Source organism: Gigantopelta aegis, chromosome 7 (assembly GCF_016097555.1).
Source record: "Gigantopelta aegis isolate Gae_Host chromosome 7, Gae_host_genome, whole genome shotgun sequence".
In the NCBI taxonomy this organism is placed as follows: domain Eukaryota; kingdom Metazoa; phylum Mollusca; class Gastropoda; order Neomphalida; family Peltospiridae; genus Gigantopelta; species Gigantopelta aegis.
This window is the reverse complement of record NC_054705.1, coordinates 13,088,419-13,108,489: the sequence shown is the minus strand read 5'-3', so window position 1 is coordinate 13,108,489 and position 20,071 is coordinate 13,088,419. Positions and strand designations below refer to the sequence as shown.

Genomic DNA, 20,071 nt, shown 5'->3' with positions numbered 1-20,071 from the left:
CAGGGCACATATTAAGTCATTACTTTTCTTAATGTGCAGGGCGAGTTGCTTTCCTCTGTTTAGCAAATTTAAAATGGCGGGGGAAATTATTTTATGTTGTTGTTGGAAGATTTATTTTGTTAATAATGATGCAAGTACTTCAATCGGGATTTAGTGAGTACACTTTTCGGTTTGTGTATCCATTTATTGCACTATTTCGGTTGAGAAATGGTTGAAACATGTTTTGAATACCAGCTATATATAAAGGTATATAACAATATCCGGACGTAGAAAGAATCACACTTTGTACGTCCCTTCGGACTAGAGTTTATAAAGTATGTATATAGCCAAAACATAGCCAGTGGTACAGCGCTCGCTCGATGCGCGGTCGGTGTGAGATCGATCCCCGTCGGTGGGCCCATTGGGCTATTTCTCGTTGGAGCCAGTGCACCACGACTGGTATATCAAAGGACGTGGTATGTACTACCCTTTCTGTGGGATGGTGCATATAAAAGATCCCTTGCTGCCAATCGAAAAGAGTAGCCCATGAAGTGGCGACAGCGGGTTTCCTCTCAATATATGTGTGGTCTTTAACCATATGTCTGACGCCATATAACCGTAAATACAATTGGTTGAGTGCGTCGTTAAATAAAACATTTCTTTCTTTTCTTTCTTTCGTAACACGATCCATAAACAGTGTGGGTGCCCCCTCCAAAATGAAGGCCGTACCAATATCAAGTGTTTCCTTCTTGACTAGTCATTTGTGGTTGAAGCCAAATTTTGGATCTTCAGTCAGTTCTGTCGGTTTTAATCAAATCTAGGTAATTAAACAAAATCAACAAAAGGCAGAAGAGGTGATGCTACAATACGTTGATGAACTGAATATAAATTGCATGAAAAGAAATACCAATGGAGGACTCGGGACATTATTTGGAAAAGGGGGTTGGGAGGTACATTTTGTAGATCTATTGCACATTTTGTGGGAAGATCCATTGTTTTTGGTTAGAACAATCATGTTTAGGATGTTCTGCAAAAATACGAGTGCACTCCACCTTTAATCTGCGAACGAATGCAAATACATTATACTGTATGTGTGTGATTTCTTTACAGATGAGATGAAGCATGCCTTCGCGACCTGTCGACCTAGCTACGTGATGACGTCACCAGACCTTGTGGAGATGGTCAGAGAAGTCAACAGTGAAGATGTGAAGGTCAGTTCAGGGTTCACTATTGTCTTAATTATAGCGTTGATGACCGGTTAGTTTGGGATCGAACCCCGTCAATGGGCCCATTGGATTATTTCTCGTTCCAGCCAGTGCGCCACGATTGGTATATCAAAGGCCGTGATATGTATTATCCTGTCTGTGGGATTGTGCATATAAAAGATCCCCTGCAAATCTCTTGATGTACCTACGACTGGAAAGACTGTGGTATGTGCTGTCCTGTTTATGGAGAAAAAAAGTGCATATAAAAGATCAACTGTTGCTAATGGAATAATGAGACTATAATTATGTCCAGATTAACAAGTGTTTGACATCAGATAGCCGATTATGGATTATTCAATATACCCTATAGTGGTGTTGTTAAACAAATAACATTTTCTTTCATAAACACTAAGACATGCCGAGTATTCAGAAATGAGTACTCTAAGCAAGACACCGGCCTCGGTGGCATCGTGGTTAGGCCATCGGTCTACAGGCTGGTAGGTACTGGGTTCGGATCCCAGTTAAGGCATGGGGATTTTTAATCCAGATACCGACTCCAGACCCTGAGTGAGTGCTCCGCAAGGCTCAATGGGTAAACTACTTGCACCGACCAGTGGTCCATAACTGGTTCAACAAAGGCCATGATTTGTGCTATCCTCCCTGTAGGAAGCGCAAATAAAAGATCCCTTGCTGCTAATCGCAAAGAGTAGCCCATGAAGTGACGACAGCGCGTTTCCTCTCAAAATCTGTGTGGTCCTTAACCATATGTCTGACGCCATATAACCGTAAATAAAATGTGTTGAGTGCGTCGTTTAAATAAAACATTTCTTTCTTTCTTTCTTGTTTATAAAAATTAGTGCCCCCCCCTAGGATTTTGATCAGGGTACAGCCCTGTAAGGTTATTCTGTTTGACATGTATGTATGTACTAATGTTCCTGTAAGTAAAACAATTGTGCATCTGCTATTGTAGAGAATCATATTTTTCAGAAAATTATCACCTTTGGCGAGGTTGAGGGATGTTTGAGTTTTGATGACCTGATATTGAGTTGTCCTGACAACCAGCCAATTCCAGACTGTGACCTTGACCCCGCACGTGCCACGGCAGCTCAGCTGTTTTCCAGCGGGACCACGGGTCTTCCCAAAAGTGTCCAGATTTCTCACAGAAATATTGTCGCCAACATCGTACAGTCACTGTAAGAATGGAGTTTTAAAAAACGCATGATACACATTTTTGACATTGTGAAATATTTAAGATATTCTAGCAGTCGTTAGAAGGCCTCTTTATACATATACATAGGCGTACGGGCTCCCGAATCTGCATAACAACATTTAATCATAGTAGTATTACTACCAAACAGCTATACTGGGTTACAAACGAAGAATCGCTACACATTTTTACATGGATTATAACTAATTTTAAGGTTAGAATAATGGAAATGCATGGTAAAAAGGCCCCGGGTTAGTGCATTTTGCACGAATATCTGTATAATATTTGCCCGAATTTGAGGTTTTGCTTGCACGCTTATGTAAATGTATAGGGAATACTTAGGAGTCAGTCATCTGGAATTGTCGATTTGCGAATGTTATTTTCTATTTAATGTCCGCAAATATCATATTTCACCAATATATTTTATTACCTAATATAGGTTTTATCCCCCCCCCCCCACACACATACACACACACACACACACACACACACACAAGGATGAAATCTTCACTAGAGGAGGAAATCTCGTGTCTCGGGAGTGGCTGTCCTCATACAGACGAGTCAATAATTAAAGAAGCATGAAATTAACAATTATTTTGCCAAAATCTGCCATTTGTAAATTACAGCTAGAGAACGGAAACCCACTGCAATATCACTGGCATAGCAAACACGGATGTTATATGTACACTGTCCTGCAGATAGGACATTATACACCATGTATATACATGCACATGCATACGTACATATATATACACACATACACACACATACTCACACACACATACTCATACACAAACACACATAGAGGCACGCGCACACGCACGCACACACACCTTACGTGCAAGTATATTTAACGTACTATTTTCATATGTAGCTACACGCACTAAAAACATACCATTCAGCTGAAAACAATAATTTTATAAAAATAAAATGTGCTCGATTTCTCTTCAGCCCGCTGTTGACAATCAAAGAAGGCGACATCTTCCTCTGCTTCCTTCCTTTCTTTCACATCTACGCCATAGTGGTGCTGCTGTCGTCGTTGTTCGCTGGCTCCACCGTCGTCGTCATGAAGCGGTTCCACCCTACAGAGTTCCTGGAGAACATCCCCAAATATCAGGTAGCCTGCTTGACAACAACCACCCAACGTAGCCCAGTGGTAAAGCGCTCGCTTGATGCGCGATCGGTCCGAGATCGACCCCCGTCGGTGGGCACATTGGGCTATTTCTTGTTCCAGCTAGTGATATACGACTGGTATATCAAGGGCCGTGGTATGTGTTATCCTGTCTGCGGAATGGTGCATATAAAAGAACCCTTTCTACTAAAGACAAAACGTTAGCGAGTTTCCTTTCTAAGACTAAATGTCAAAATCACCAAACGTTTGACATCCAGTAGTCTCTAGTGGTGTCGTTTAACAAAACAAACTTTAACTTTAACTTTGTTTAGTTGACTAATAACATGTTACGTCATACTGAACAGCCGCTTTTAAGGATGGAATGTAACCTTTCCAGCCGGCCTCGGTGATATCGTGGTTAAGCCATCGGGCATGTCATAAGGCTCGTAGGTACTAGGTTCTCAGTCCGTAGCTCCCACCCAGAGCGAGTTTTAGCAACTCAATGGGTAGGTAGGTGTAAGAACACTACACCATGTTCCCTCTTACTAACTACTAACAACTAACCCACTGCCCAGTCCAGATACCTGAGGTGTGTGCCTTGGACGGTGTGTTTGAACCTTAATTGGATATAAGCACGAAAATAAGTAAAAATGAATGAAATATTGAGGGACGAGGGATACTGACGACTACGTCTTCTTCTTCTTCCCTTTTCAGGTGACCCACCTATCCCTTGTACCCCCCGTCATGCTTTGGCTAACTAAGCATCCTAGCTTATCGTACGACAAACTGAAATCCGTCAAGGGTATTACCTGCGGGGCTGCGCCGCTCAGCAAAGAGGTGGAAGACCAAGTGAGGGAAATATTCCACCTGGACTACATTTGTCAAGGTACATTTTCACTTCCATAATACATGTAGATGAGGCTTGCTCGGATAAAGGTCATAAACAGAAATTATACCGATATATACCGATGTTAATTAGCTAATACGTCTTGTCTGTATCAAAAGAAATAGGATTGTTGTGGATGTTGTTTATTTTTGTTGTTGCGATGGAGTTGGTGTGGTTTTTATTTTTTATTATTATTGTTTTTTTGTTTGTTATTATTATTATTTTAAAAATATTTTGGGTGTATTTGTTTATTATTTCTTGAAAAACAATTTTCGATTTGTTTTTGGATTTATATTGCATTGTGGGTTTTTTTAATTCGTGGGATTATTATTTTGTGTGTGTTTGTGTGTGTGTGTGTGTGTGTGTGTGTGTGTGTGTGTGTGTGTGTGTGTGTGTGTGTGTGTATATGTGTGTGTCTGTGTGTGTGTATATGTGTGTGTCTGTGTGTGTATATGTGTGTGTGTGTGTATGTGTGTCTGTCTGTGTGTATGTGTGTCTGTCTGTGTATGTGTGTGTGTATGTGTGTCTATCTCTGTGTGTGTCTATGTCTGTGTATGTGTGTCTGTGTGTGTGTGTGTCTGTCTGTGTGTGTGTCTGTGTGTGTGTCTGTATGTGTGTGTGTGTGTGTGTGTATGTGTGTCTGTGTGTATGTGTGTGTGTATGTGTGTCTATCTCTGTGTATGTCTGTGTGTGTGTGTGTGTGTCTATCTCTGTGTGTGTGTCTATGTCTGTGTGTGTGTGTGTGTATGTCTGTCTGTCTGTGTGTGTCTCTCTGTGTGTGTGTGTGTCTGTCTGTGTGTGTCTGTGTGTGTGTTGTGTGTATGTGTCTCCATGTGTGTGTGTGTGTGTGTCTCCGTGTGTGTGTGTGTGTGTGTGTGTGTGTCTCCGTGTGTGTCTCCGTGTGTGCGTGTCTCAGTGTGTGTGTCTCCGTGTGTCTGTGTGTGTGTGTTGATTGGAAAGTTGGTTGTTTGGTTTTGTGGAAAAGGGAGCTTGTGTTGTTTTTATGTTTTGTCATGGAATGACCGAAAGCTTAATAACTCACATAGGGACGTGGTGTGTTTTTGTTTGCAGGTTATGGGGTGACCGAAAGCTTAATAATTCACATAGGGACGTGCGTGTGTTTTTGTTTGCAGGTTATGGGGTGACCGAAAGCTTAATAACTCACCTAGGGACGTGCACGTGCTGTTGTTTGCAGGTTATGGGATGACCGAACGCTTAATCACTCACATAGGGACGTGCACGTGCTTTTGTTTGTAGGTTTTGGGATGACCGAAAGCTTAATCACTCACATAGGGACGTGCACGTGCTTTTGTTTGTAGGTTTTGGAATGTACGAAAGCTTAATCACTCATATAGGGACGTGCGTGTGTTTCTGTTTGTAGGTTATGGGATGACCGAATGCTTAATAACGCATATAGCCAGTGCAGAATATCATAAATATGGATCAGTGGGAAAAACCGTACCAATGACAGAATGCAAGGTATGTCGATCAGTCTTTTTCTCTATCTTTTTATATACAGTTGCTCGTGTGTCTACTTATATACTGTTGCTCATGTGTGTACTTATATACTGTTGCTCGTGTGTGTGTGTGTGCGTTGTCCATCTCTTTCTCTCTGTGCATCCCTCTCCTGTCTGTCTGTCTGTCTGTCTCTCTCTCTCTCTCTCTCTCTCTCTCTCTCTCTCTCTCTCTCTCTCTCTCTCTCTCTCTCTCTCTCTCTCTCTGTCCAAAACACACACTGTCTTTAGAACTAACTCTCTCTATACACCCTGCACGTTATCTTAACTGGCTTCTTATGAGGATTTGTTTTGTTGTTCAGATTATAAAGCCAGAATCCGACGAAATCCTAAAGAACAACGACAAAGGAGAGGTTTGTGTGAGAGGGCCCCAGGTGATGTTGGGCTACTTGTCTAACCCTGTAGCTACGTCATCGACGATCGACGCTGATGGTTGGTTGCACACAGGTACGCCATCATTCTGTCTGTTTCATTTCTTTTCATTTATACTAATGTTTGTGCTTTTTCCAGTTAAGTTTCAAGCTCAGCTCTCTGGACTGTCCGTCCAGGAGAGAGGTTTAGTGGTTAGTGAGAGCGGATTCGGTGTAGTGGTCTTACACTTACCCACTAAGTTGTTAAACTTGCTCTGCGCTGGGAACCTGTACTGGGGTGTAAACCTGGGACCTACCAGCCGTATCCCCGATGGTCAAACCACCGAGTCTGGTTGAAATTAGATCTTTTATCCACTCAACCTGTCTTTGCTGGTAGATCTTAGCAAAGCCAAATATCTCTATCCACATCATCAATAGCCCCCTCCCCCCACTGTGCATAGCATATTTTCAGTTTTAAAAATATATTTTCCGCCTCTAAAATCTTCACTCGGCACAGCCTAGGTCCCCATGCAGAAATTTCTGCACACGCGCCTGAAAAACACATCATTCAGAATGGTAAAGGTAATCATCTTGGTTTAAATGTAATCATCTTGGTTTAAATGTAATCATCTTGGTTTAAAGGTAATCATCTTGGTTTAAAGGTAATCATGTGTTAAAAGTAAACATCTTGGTTTGAAGGTAATTATCATGTTTTAAAGGTAACCATCTTGGTTTAAAGGTAACCATCTTGGTTTAAAGGTAACCATTGTGGTTTAAATGTAATCATCCTGGTTTAAAGGTAACCATTTTGGTTTAAATGTAACCATCTTGGTTTAAAGGTAACCAACTTGGTTTAAAGGTAATCATCATGGTTTAAAGGTAACCATTTTGGTTTAAATGTAACCATCTTGGTTTAAAGGTAACCACTTTGGTTTAAAGGTAACCATCATGGTTTAAAGGTAACCATTTTGGTTTAAAAGTAATCATCTGTTTCAGGTGATATCGGTTATATCGACGATGAAGGTTTTCTGTTTATCGTCGACAGGATCAAGGAACTCATCAAATATAAAGCTTTTCAGGTATTATAAAAATTCTACACAGACTGGGTAACCACAAATACTATTAATATTTGTTCCGGTAGTACTCTACTAAATATAGCGATCGCCTGATACATGTTCGTTGTAGGATTGATACATGTTGGTGGGTTCATTGGGATATATCTCATTCCAGCCAGTGCACCACAACTGGTATATCGAAAGCCGTGGTATGTTCTTTCCTTTTTGGATAGTGCATATAAAACACCCCATGCTACTGATGGGAAAATGTAACAGGTTTCCACTCTAAGACTATGTCAGAATATCAAAATTTTGACATCAGTAACCAATGATTAACAAAAAAAAGTAAAGTAAAGTTTGTTTTATTTAACGACGCCGCTAGAGCACATTGATTTTTTATCTTATCATCGGCTATTGGACGTCAAACATATGGTCATTCTGACACTGTTTTTAGAGGAAACCCGCTGTCGCCACATAGGCTACTCTTTTTACGACAGGCAGCAAGGGATCTTTTATTTGCGCTTCCCACAGGCAGGATAGCACAAACCATGGCCTTTGTTGAACCAGTTATGGATCACTGGTCGGTGCAAGTGGTTTACACCTACCCATTGAGCCTTGCGGAGCACTCACTCAGGGTTTGGAGTCGGTATCTGGATTAAAAATCCCATGCCTCGACTGGGATCCGAACCCAGTACCTACCAGCCTGTAGACCGATGGCCTGCCACGACGCCACCGAGGCCGGTCCAATGATTAACAAATGCAAATGCTCTAGTGATGTTAAACAAAACAAACTTAACTTCTACCAAATAGGATCCCGATAATGTTTCAATTCAATACAGAGATGCTGCCAGGATTCTTCCTGCAGTATGCGTATCGGTGATTAATAAATGAAATATTATTTATTATCAGTTAACTTGAAAATGGCCAATTTAAAAGTATTTAAGTGAATATACAGTTTACGCTTCAGCCAATACTTTAACCAATCACAGTCTCTGTACAAACAAACAATCGGCTATTTCAACCAATCGTTGTTTCTCTTTCATTCTTGCAGGTGGCGCCAGCTGAACTAGAGGAGGTCCTCCTGCAACATCCGGGTGTGGCTGACGTCGGCGTAATAGGAATCTACAACAACGAGGCTGGCGAGTTGCCAAAAGCTTTCGTGGTAAAGGTCAGGGACGCAGAGGTTACGGAAAACGAACTAAAGTCGTTTGTGATTGGTGAGTTTAACATTGCTTGTGTACTCTTTTTGATGGTATTCTAAGGGACATTTTAGGCCTATGGTATCGTTTCTCACATGATGCTTTATAATTATAATCCTAGATTTATTCCAGATATTATCATACTCACCAGGGGGCGTATTTGCAGAATAGAAAAAAAAATGGCTGCGCTCATTATATACAATAGCTGGCACATTATTGTTTGTTGTAATAATTAACTATATATAGGATATTTAATGTTTTTTGTCAAATATGATTTATGTCTCATTGAGTGAAATTTGCAATCATATGAGTTCACAAGATCAGATATAAGTCATATTTGACCAAAAAAAACCCACCAAAAAAAAAGAAATTTTCTATTTATTATATAACTTTTGGCAATTTACCTATTTATTTTTTTTTTTTTTTAAATGCAAGCAGCAAAATAGTTCCGGCTTTCTTAAGTGAAGATAACTCTTTCTACAGTGACGATAACACATTTTAGAGTGAAATAGTGAAATGTTCACTCTAAAATGTGTTATCGTCACTGAGTGACTGATAACACTTTTATTAAACTGATATTTTAAGATATTTCACTGTATGTTATATAATAAATCAATATACTTGTTGATATTAAGCAATAATGTACATGAAGTATCGTTGAATATGCCTACCAGGCCAAATGCCTTGCTTAACCTTTCTTTTAATGTGATTCCTTTAAAAAAAATAAGGTCAACATTGTTGTTGTAAGTATGCACACAAACAGAGAGGCATGAACACAAAATAATAAAGTTAATAAATAGCCGATGATGATTAAATCAATGTGCTCTAGTGGTATTGTAAAAAATGCTTTCCCACTACAGACAAAATAGCACATACCACATGCTTTAGATTAGCCATGTGGCACTGTTTGGAACGGGTAAAAACAGAATGGGTCAATCAAGGAGATTCGACCATACGACACAAGCACCTCTGGCGAGCACTTGACTTACTGTTTTTCTAGTTCCAACCAGTGCATCACAACTGGTTAAAGGCCGTGGTATGTGCTTTCCTGTCTGTGGGAGGGGGAGAGAGGGGGAGGGAGAGCACATTGATGTATTAATCATCGGCTACTGGATGTCAAACATTTGGTAACTTTTACATAATATAGTCGTAGAGAGGAAACCCACTACATTTTCCCCATTAGTAACAAAGGATTTTTGTATGCACCATCCCACATACAGGATAGCATATACCACGGTCTTTAATACACCAGTCGTGGTGCACTGGTTGGAACGAACAATAGCCTGATGGACCCACCGACGGGGATCGATCCCAAACCTACTGCGCATTAAGCGAACACTTTAACACTGAGCTATTCCCTGCCCCTGGCATGTTTTTATGTGTAGATCTAGTTTTCATTAGGAGAGGCCCGTAAGATGCATTCAGTATATTGGATAGCGTTAATAAATAACACTGCTTGCTATATATAAATGGAAAAAGTAAATATTTCACCAAAAATATTACAAGCCAGGTCCCTTTGCACCCCCACCTTAATCCGCACCTTGCTTTAATATACTAGAATACTCTTTTTTTTTTCAGACCGATTGTCCAATTACAAACAGTTAAGAGGAGGGGTGGAATTTGTCACTGAAATTCCAAAAAGTCCAAGCGGCAAAATTCTTCGTCGTCTGCTGAGAGAAAGAGAAAAATAAAAACAACGCCCCACTGATTATTCTGTGAGAACTGGGAAAGAACATGATTCATAGAAAATTCTGTCCTGTTTTATCGCCATCTTTTATTGAAGATATTCATGTCATAACTCATATTGTTAGCTCTTTCACCTGAATATTTCCTCATGTGTTTAGTTCCGCTATATGACGGTCGTCAGTGGAGCTTTTCTGACACCAATGTGTCTGACGTCCGTCCGTCTGCACGTCCGTCTGCCAGGGTGTCAAATTGTATTTTGAAGTCTATCTTCTACAGTTTTGACTGAATTGTTCTAAAACGTGGTACAGTGATCCTCTAGGGAACCTCCACAAAGTAATATTTCCAAAATCTTGAATTTTTGTTAAAATGTTTTTAAAATTTAAATTGAAAATTGAAAATCTATCTTCTCGTAGAGTTTTTTAATGGGATAGTTCTGAAATTTAGTACCATGATTATCTGGGGCAGTCTTCACAAACTAATAGATAGATATTGTGAATTTATAATTTTTTATTTATTAAATTAAACATTTTAAAACAAATTTAACATTTAAAAAGTTAAAAGGACACCTAGAGTTTAAATCGGATAGTTCTGAAACTTGGTACAAGGGTTCTCTGAGGCAGTCGTCACAAAGTAATACTAGAGAGATATTTTGGAATGTTTTATTTTCAAACTTAGTGTAAACATTCTTTACAGTACTCTATTTACTAACACATTTCTAAATTCATGAATTTTCCTTAAATTAAGAAAAACCCAACTTTAAAATTTAAACCTAACAATAAACAATGAAGTCTGTCTCCTGATGTTTTTTTAATTATTATTCTGTACTTCTGAAGTGTAGAACATCCATTCTGTGGGGCAGCTTCCACCATCTAATAACTTTCTTTAAAAAAACAATTAAATATGAAGTGAATAAAAAATTGACAATTTCTCAAAATATATCTCATACAATTTTAATTCGATACGTGACACGGATATTCTGAGTTGGTGTTTACAGTGAATTATCTATTACCGATGATATCAAATAGCAGAGCTGTTTAGGCCAATAAGCCTCTTGTTTTATGTTATAATTTATAATGTCAGGTTTTGCACAAACTTAAAGACTCGAGACTTTTATAATAATTAATATTGTTAGCTTTTTAATGTAGATATTGACTCAAAAGTTTTATATTATAATTAATATTGTTAGCTTTTTAATGTAAATACTGACTCAAGACTTTTATGATGTAATTAATATTGTCAGTATTTTCACATAAATACTGACTGATTTTTATGATATAATATAAATACTGACTTTTATGATATAATATAAATATTAACCTGATACTTTTATGATATCATTAATATTGTCAGCTTATTCATGTAAATATCGACTCAGGACTAATATGTTATAACTAATATTTTCAGGTTTTTTCATATGAATATTTACTCAGGATTTTTATGTCATAATTTATATTTTTAGCTTTTTTTTTTTTTTTTTTACATAAAATTCCTTTTATTTAACACTTTTATGTTTTAAGCAAGCTCGTAGGAACCAGATGAGGATAGACGAACCTTTTCCACACTCCAGGACAAACATATTTGTTTTTCGTCTTACTCTACATAAACATAAACAATCGTGTTTGTGCCCCACCCCCACCCCCACTGGAGACTCCACCGGGGACACCACCCCTACTCCAGACATCGTTCCTACGGGCCTGATAATTAATATTTTTAGCTTTTTCATGTGAATACGTGTTCTTAAGGGCTAACATATAATATTTGTATATTATGTATTCTGTATTTGATATATTTATGTTCGACTCATGTTATGTCTATTTAGAAGCTGTTTTATGACACAAATTATAATATTTTTAGCAAAAAACAACAACCAACAAAACAAAAAAAACAGCAAAAAAAAAGAAAAGAAAGAAAAACAAAAACAAAAACAAAAAACACGTTTCACGTTATGTAAGTGAAATAAAAGACATTATTTACTGTACACAAAAGAAAAGGCACGAAAGTGTTTGGAATGTATTTTATATATGATAATATACTGAAAGCCATTGAAAACGCAACACCTGTTTTTCAGTTGTTATTACACGTGTGAGGCTGCTACACATCACACAATAACTCTAACCCTTGTACAAAATGTTTTGGATTATTTATTGCCTACCAGAATACATACAGTTATACAAAACCAGTTCGCTGTATTACCTTTTTTCTTTTCATATCGTATGTGCGGTCTGTCTAGGATCGATCCCCGTCGGTGGGCCCATTGGGCTATTTCTCGATCCAGCCAGTACACCACGACGGGTATATCAAAGGCCGTGGTATGTACTACCCTGTCTGTGGGATGGTGCATATAAAAGAACCCTTGCTGCTAATCGAAAAGAGTAGCCCATTAAGTGGCGACAGCGGGTTTCTCTCTCAACATATGTGTGGTCCTTAACCCTATGTCTGACGCCATATAACCGTAAATAAAATGTGTTAAGTGCGTCGTTAAATAAAACACTTCCTTCCTTTTCCCCTCAACTACAAATCTGACTTGTGCGTTTTTGATGGAGTTCAGTATATATTTTATGTATGCAGTTTTAATAAATAATATTTTGTATTACACCTGAATGCATTGTTTTATGTTATTTAGTATTGGTGTTCGACTAGATCGAGAGATCATTTGACATGCATTGGCGGATCCAAGTATTTTTCTTAGAGGTTTTAACCCCCCCCCCCCCAAACCCCCTTTAGCTGCCAAGTATACGATGATTATTGTGCTGCCCTCATATCGCTCAGTGAGATATCATATACGAATCTTCAAGTATGCATAGATGCTATCCCTCCCCCGTCTCGAAACTCTAGATCCGCCCCTGACCCGTGAGAATACAGCTAAAGTGCACCGTGTGTTATTTTTCAGTTCACTCGTATAACATTAAACGTAGATATGTTCTAACTAATACAGACGCTGCAAGAAGACACCCGACACTACTATCTGAAACACATGAGTCAGCCGGATTGAGGCGATGTGTCTGGATTCTTCTTATTAAATTTGTGCTAGTCATGTAGTTTTATTGCTGTGAGTAAACTCGGAAATGATCCCTGGTGTCAAATTTAGGAAAAGGTGTTCATTTTAAATACATTACTTCTCACACACCCGTTGATGAGAACACCATGCGTTAGTTTGTTTTATAACAAGTTGTTTACACACGTGCGTGTGTTAACAATTTCAAGACATACGACAGTCGACTGGCTGCTCCTAGGTGATGACCAGGTAACCAATGCTATACGTCCAGTAAAACAACAGCACGGTGGAAATCGATTACACTGTGACCTATATAACCGGGCAATCACGTGTCTGTGACGCGTAAGTCCGCTACAAGTGCAAAGGGTTGTAAATATCTTTTAGTCGATAAAGATGTTAAAATTTGCTTAAAACCTGATTTATGAGGATATGTAAGAAATAGAATAATACATTCGTGTCCGCTAGATACCATTTATCTCACAACTCGTTTAAAAACGTATTAAACTCGCTTTCGCTCGTTAGATACATTTCAATACAAGTGGTCGTGAGATAAATGGTACCTAACGGCCACTCATGTATTATTGTCCATTTGTTGCATACTGTATTCACTAGCTCTGACCACGTACTTGTACCACTAGAATACGTTGGTGTATTAATCATCGGTGATTGTATGTCAAACATTTGGTCATTTTGAAACTTTAGTTTCCAGCTACAACTGTTCTATTAGCAGCAAGGGATCTTTTATATGCACTTTCCCACATGCAGGACAGCACATACCACAGCCTTTGATATACCAGTCGTGGTACACTAGTGGGGAAGAAACCCAATCAGAGAATGGGTCCTCTGAGATGATTCGATCTTACGACGCAACCACATCTAACAAACATTCAACTGACTGTTAGACCCCTCCAGCTCCCCCCCCCCCCCAACGCCCACGACACCGCCACTCCTCCCCGAACAATTATCAAAGGCAAACTATTTTAAAGAACTGCGGTGTCAAATTAAGTGAAAGGTATATTTTAGACAAAAGGCTTTTTTTTTATATGCACCATTCCACAGACAGGATAACACATACCACGTCCTTTGATATACAAGTCATGGTACACTGGCTGGAACGAGAAATAGCCTAATGGACCCACCGACGGGGATCGATTATGCACTGTTGAAGTAAACACAATTAGTAAAGTGGATGCAAGAGCCTAGAGTATTCTGGACCTGGGGGGATGGCGGAAGGTACCCTCAACCAACAACGACGAGAGTTTGTTTGTTTAATGACACCACTGGAGCACATTGATTAATTAATCATCGGCTATTAGATGTCAAACATTTGGTCATTCTGACTCCTGATCATCAGAGGAAGCCCGCTACATTTTTCCTAATGCAACAAGGGATCTTTTTTGTATGCACTTTCCCACAAACAGGAAAAAATACCACGGCCTTTGACCAATTGTGACGCACTGGTTGGAACGAGAGAAAACCCAATCAGTTGAATGGATCCACCGAGGTTGTTCAATTCTGAGACGCAAGCACTCAACCGACTGAGCTAAATGCTGCCCGTCACCCTCCCCCCCCCCGCCCCCCTTTGACATCCAATAGCCGATGATTAATAAATGAATGTGCTCTAGTGGTGTCGTTCAACAAAGCAAACTTTTGACTGTGACGTTCGTATTATTTTGACATCACTGATACGCTGATACGTTACCCTTAGAAAGGTAATTAAAACGTATGGCGATACACTTTACCTGTGTAACAATACGCTTTGAAATTTGAAGTTTAAAAAAAAAAAAAAAAAATCCCATTATTTTATCTGCTGACTGTACCAAATAAATTTTAGTACGGGTATACTGAGGAGAGACCAGCTCGTGTTTCGAGACTGAAATGTTACGTCATTTCAGGTTGTATGATAGAGGCCCGTATGGATGAGGGGAACAACCCCTAGTGAGGGGACTAACTACTGGGGGGGGGGGGGGGGGGGGGGGGGGGGGTTGGGTGAGAGGGTGGAGAAGGCAAACGAAATGTTAATTTAATTTTTAACGGTGGGGAGGGAGACAATGCATTAACTTTATATTTGGGGAGGTAATGCTCCCCCAATCTCCCCTGAGTGGTGTGCGTCGTAGGATCGAATTACCTAAACTGACCCATTCTGTTTTTTCCCGTTCCAACCAGTGCCATGTCATGGTATATACAGTCCTGGCTGTGAGAAAGTGCATTTAATAGGAAAATGTGGCGGGTTTCCTCTAAAACTAGGCCACTACATGACATCCAATAGCCCTTTAACTTCAACACACACACACACACACACGCGCGCGCGCGCGCACACAAACACACACATACACACGCATACATACACACACATACATACATACAAACAAACACTCACACACACACATACACACACAGAGACACACACACACACACATACATACACACACAGAGAGACACACACACAGACACGTACACATACGCACACCTATACACACGTATACACACAGACACACACATACCTACACACACACATACACAAACACACATACATACACACACGCAAACACACGCACACGCAGATATACATACACACAGATACACACACACATACAGAGAGACACGCATACAGAGACACACACATGCATACACACACATACATAGAACATACACACACAAACACACACACACACACACACGCACAAGCACACGCACACACAAGCACACACACACACGTACAAGCACACGCACACACAAGCACACACACACACACACGCACAAGCACACGCACACACACGCACATGTACACACACACACACACACATACACACGGCAGAGAGCGACCATAACTGCCCAAATGTCCGTCTAACTCTCTGGCGTTCGTCCCTTGCTGCTAATAGGAAAGAGTAGCCCATGTAGTGGCGACAGCGGGTTTCCTCTCAAAATCTGTGTGGTCCTTAACCATATGTCTGACGCCATATAACCGTAAATACAATGTGTTGAGTGCGTCGTTAAATAAAACATTTCTTTCTTTCTCTGGCGTTCGAGAGCTAGACAGACATTTGGACGGTTATGGTCGCTCTCTGTTGCCAGAGATATCTCTATAGCGAAAACACGGGTAGGCAAAGATTCCCGCTCGAATACAATAATAGCCCACGCCACGAGAAGAATGAATGAATGAATGAATGAATGAAACGAAACATACATCGGATATTGGGTGTTAACCTATGGTAAATGCAAACATGAAGTGGTCAACAACATCAATATAAAAATTCAACAGTTAAATTAAAATACAATGTAAAGAACTGTGCTTTTTTTTTTTTTTTTTTTTACAAATATCACAGATAGATAAAATTAAAATTTGGAATACAATTGAGTATCACGAAGAAATTGCAATAACAGTTATGAATGGAATCGAAATGATTCCATCACCTGATTTCTTCGTTCAGAAACCCGTCAGCACCTACGTATTGAACCGGAACATTATTGGAAGGGGGTGCTGTTGGGGGTTTTCCAGTAGTGTGTGTATTAGTGATTACTATGTAAAATATTTCTAAAAAAAAGTATCAATGTAATTAGCGTCAAACTAAGAATAGAATAGAATGAATGTTTAATGACGCCTAGTACAAAAAATACATCGGCTATTGGGTGTCAAACTCACACTAAGCATTTTTGTTGCATTAGAGCGGGAATCTTTGTATGTCTGGTAGTCGGGCTTTCCGTGTGATTTTTTTCTCTCGTTCCAATCAGTGCACCACACCTGGTCAAAGGCCGTGGTATGTGCTTTCCTGTCTGTGGGTAAAGTACATATAAACGATCCCTTGCTGCGTTGGGAAATATGTAGCGGGCTCTGATGAAACAAAATTACCAAATGTTTGACATCCAATAGCCGATGAAAAGTTAAAGTTTGTTTTGTTTAACGACACCACTGGAGCACATTGATTAATTAATCATCGGCTAGTGGATATCAAACATTTGGTAATTCTGATTCGTAGTAATCAGAGGAAACCCGCTACATTGTTTCTAATGCAGCAAGGGATCTTTTATATGCACTTTCCCACAGACAGAAAAGCACATACCACGGCGTTTGTTCATTTGTGGCGCACTGGTTGGAACGAGAAAAAACCCCAATCAGCTGAATTGATCCACCGAGGTGGTTCGATCCTGCGACGCAAGCACCTCAAGCGAGTATTCAACCGACTGAGCTATATCCCGTCCCCAATATTGGCGTTGTTGGTTGAGGGTATCTGCCGCCCTCCCCCCACCTCCTCCCTCCTGCATCCACTTTACTAATTTGAGTGCGTCGTTAAATAAAACATTTCCTTATTTCCTTACCACTTTCCTAATTAATTTTACAACAAAATTTAACGTCCGTCTACCTCTCGTGCTAATTTGTATCGCGCGTGTACAGGAATTTGTGGCAGGGGCGGATCCAGACAGTGGTGAGCGAAGTTTAGAATCTAGGAAAAAAAAGTCACAGGTAAAAAAGTCATAGAAGAAAAAAACACAAGAAAAAAAGTCACAACTTTTAATTTAAAAACATATTAGGGAATGAAAGACAGATCAAACACATTTTGTCACAGTTTTTCTACAATGTTCTTTGTTTTCAATGTTCGTGGTTTAAGCGGATGTTCCACCCGATGCCACAGAGAAATTCTGTCAAAGTCTTACACACAGGTCGCGAAGGCGCTCTCGCAGCACCTAACTGACCCTGATCACTAAGTGTAACACGTCACCGCCCCTACACAATATGAAACCTTTTTCTTTAATCTAGCCAAATTGACCCAGGGACAAGAAGCCACTCTACAAACCTATCCTTATCAATAACTTTAACTTTAAGTCCCCCAACTCCTGCATACTATGATGCCACTTTCTGTTAATTTAGCCACATTCAATACTCTGCAAACCCATACATTTTGTTATATAAAAAATGTGACTTTTTTCCCTGTGATTTTTATTCCTATACTAAATTGTGACTTTTTTTCTGTTACTTTTTTCCTGTCACTTTTTTTCCAGCCACCGAAGTGAATAGGGTTGTCGAATCATGCTCTCCCGGAAAAAATATTGAAAAAAAAGAACATTTGTTTCACCGGGTGGGTGGGAGGGGGGTGTTATGGTGGTGGTGTTCGACCCACGAAATCCACCTCTGCAGACCCGGCTGAAGTAAGTAGACATTGGGTGAGCTGACTGAGATCATGGGCGCAAAGCAAAGTTTCTAGGAGGTTCAGGGGTATGCTCCCCTGCACAATTTTGAAAACTAGATGTCCTGAAATGAAAGTTTGCTGCATTCAATAAGTACAATTCATTTCTGCTTTAAGATTTACTACCAATAGGAAGGAAGGAAAATTGTTTAACGTGCACATTCAGAGCAATCTGTTGTAAAAGTAAAGTTTGTTTTATTTAACGACGCCGCTAGAGCACATTGATTTTTTATCTTATCATCGGCTATTGGACGTCAAACATATGGTCATTCTGACACTGTTTTTAGAGGAAACCCGCTGTCGCCACATAAGCTACTCTTTTTACGACAGGCAGCAAGGGATCTTTTATTTGCGCTTCCCACAGGCAGGATAGCACAAACCATGGCCTTTGTTGAACCAGTTATGGATCACTGGTCGGTGCAAGTGGTTTACACCTACCCACTGAGCCTTGCGGAGCACTCACTCAGGGTTTGGAGTCGGTATCTCGATTAAAAATCCCATGCCTCGACTGGGATCCGAACCCAGTACCTACCAGCCTGTAGACCGATGGCTTGCCACGACGCCACCGAGGCCGGTCAATCTGTTGTAGTGCACGCCTGTCTTGGACACAGGTACCGGCCTCAGCCGGTTCCTCCGTCCAGGACAGGAAAGGGTTGGGGTGGGTGAAGAAGGAACCGCCTGTACTGGCGGGTGCAAGGGAGCACCCGCAGCCCGACCGTAGTCGGTAACAGGTGGGGGGTACTACCAATAATATTTTTGATTCAGAAATACTGGATGGGCTAAAACCATCCTCAGCCCCCCCCCCCCCCCACTGCTCCGCCATCCCTGCTCTGTAAGCGACACGCACCTGTTACCTTTGTTAGTTACACTTTGCTGCACCCACAAGTGACTCTATGCATCCCTGAGATGTTTACCGGCCTCGGTGGCGTCGTGGCAGGCCATCGGTCTACAGGCTGGTAGGTACTGGGTTCGGATCCCAGTCGAGGCATGGAATTTTTAATCCAGATACCGACTCCAAACCCTGAGTGAGTGCTCCGCAAGGCTCAATGGGTAGGTGTAAACCACTTGCACCGACCAGTGATCCATAACTGGTTCAACAAAGGCCATGGTTTGTGCTATCCTGCTTGTGGGAAGCGCAAATAAAAGATCCTTTGCTGCTAATCGGAAGAGTAGCCCATGTAATGGCGACAGCGGGTTTCCTCTCAAAATCTGTGTGGTCCTTAACCATATGTCTGACGCCATACAACCGTAAATAAAATGTGTTGAGTGCGTCGTTAAATAAAACATTTCTTTCTTTCTTTCCCTGAGATGTTGTTTAAAATATCACAAACATAGGCCGGCCTCCCACCTAATGCAACAATATTGACGACCCCGCGTCCGTTCTCGTTGTGTGTTTAATAACCCTGGCGGTCAGCCGACGTCTTATCAAACGGGTCGTGTATTCGCAGGGCGTGTTTTCGGTCACCATCTAAAACCGCGGTGTGAAAAACTAGGTCTCGATATTTAGTAGCCGTCGCTGGAATGCCGCGTCATTCTGCGTGAACAACAGCCAGCAATGAGGTAAGCTTGTTTTGTGTTCTCGCCAATATGATCGGTGTACCAGGATTATATTGCTTACTCAACTCAATTAACCAAGGGCTGATATATAGATATTTTCAGATTTTTTTCTTTTGATATGGTTTTTAAAAACAGCCAGTTTAT

The 20,071-nt window shown here is 40.4% G+C and overlaps 1 protein-coding gene across 1 annotated transcript in view; it reads left to right on the top strand.

Moving 5' to 3' along the window:
• LOC121377715 (4-coumarate--CoA ligase 1-like) overlaps positions 1 to 12,508 on the top strand; it is a 21,338-nt gene extending 8,830 nt beyond the window's left edge. Inside the window, exons 3-11 of the mRNA XM_041505802.1 lie at positions 1,090 to 1,190; positions 2,172 to 2,377; positions 3,343 to 3,508; positions 4,217 to 4,388; positions 5,770 to 5,867; positions 6,205 to 6,349; positions 7,249 to 7,331; positions 8,359 to 8,524; positions 10,085 to 12,508. Of these exons, the coding sequence (XP_041361736.1) occupies positions 1,090 to 1,190; positions 2,172 to 2,377; positions 3,343 to 3,508; positions 4,217 to 4,388; positions 5,770 to 5,867; positions 6,205 to 6,349; positions 7,249 to 7,331; positions 8,359 to 8,524; positions 10,085 to 10,197 (1,250 nt within the window). The 3' untranslated portion in view covers positions 10,198 to 12,508. The remainder of the gene's footprint in view (positions 1 to 1,089; positions 1,191 to 2,171; positions 2,378 to 3,342; positions 3,509 to 4,216; positions 4,389 to 5,769; positions 5,868 to 6,204; positions 6,350 to 7,248; positions 7,332 to 8,358; positions 8,525 to 10,084) is intronic.
• Positions 12,509 to 20,071: the final 7,563 nt, after the last annotated feature.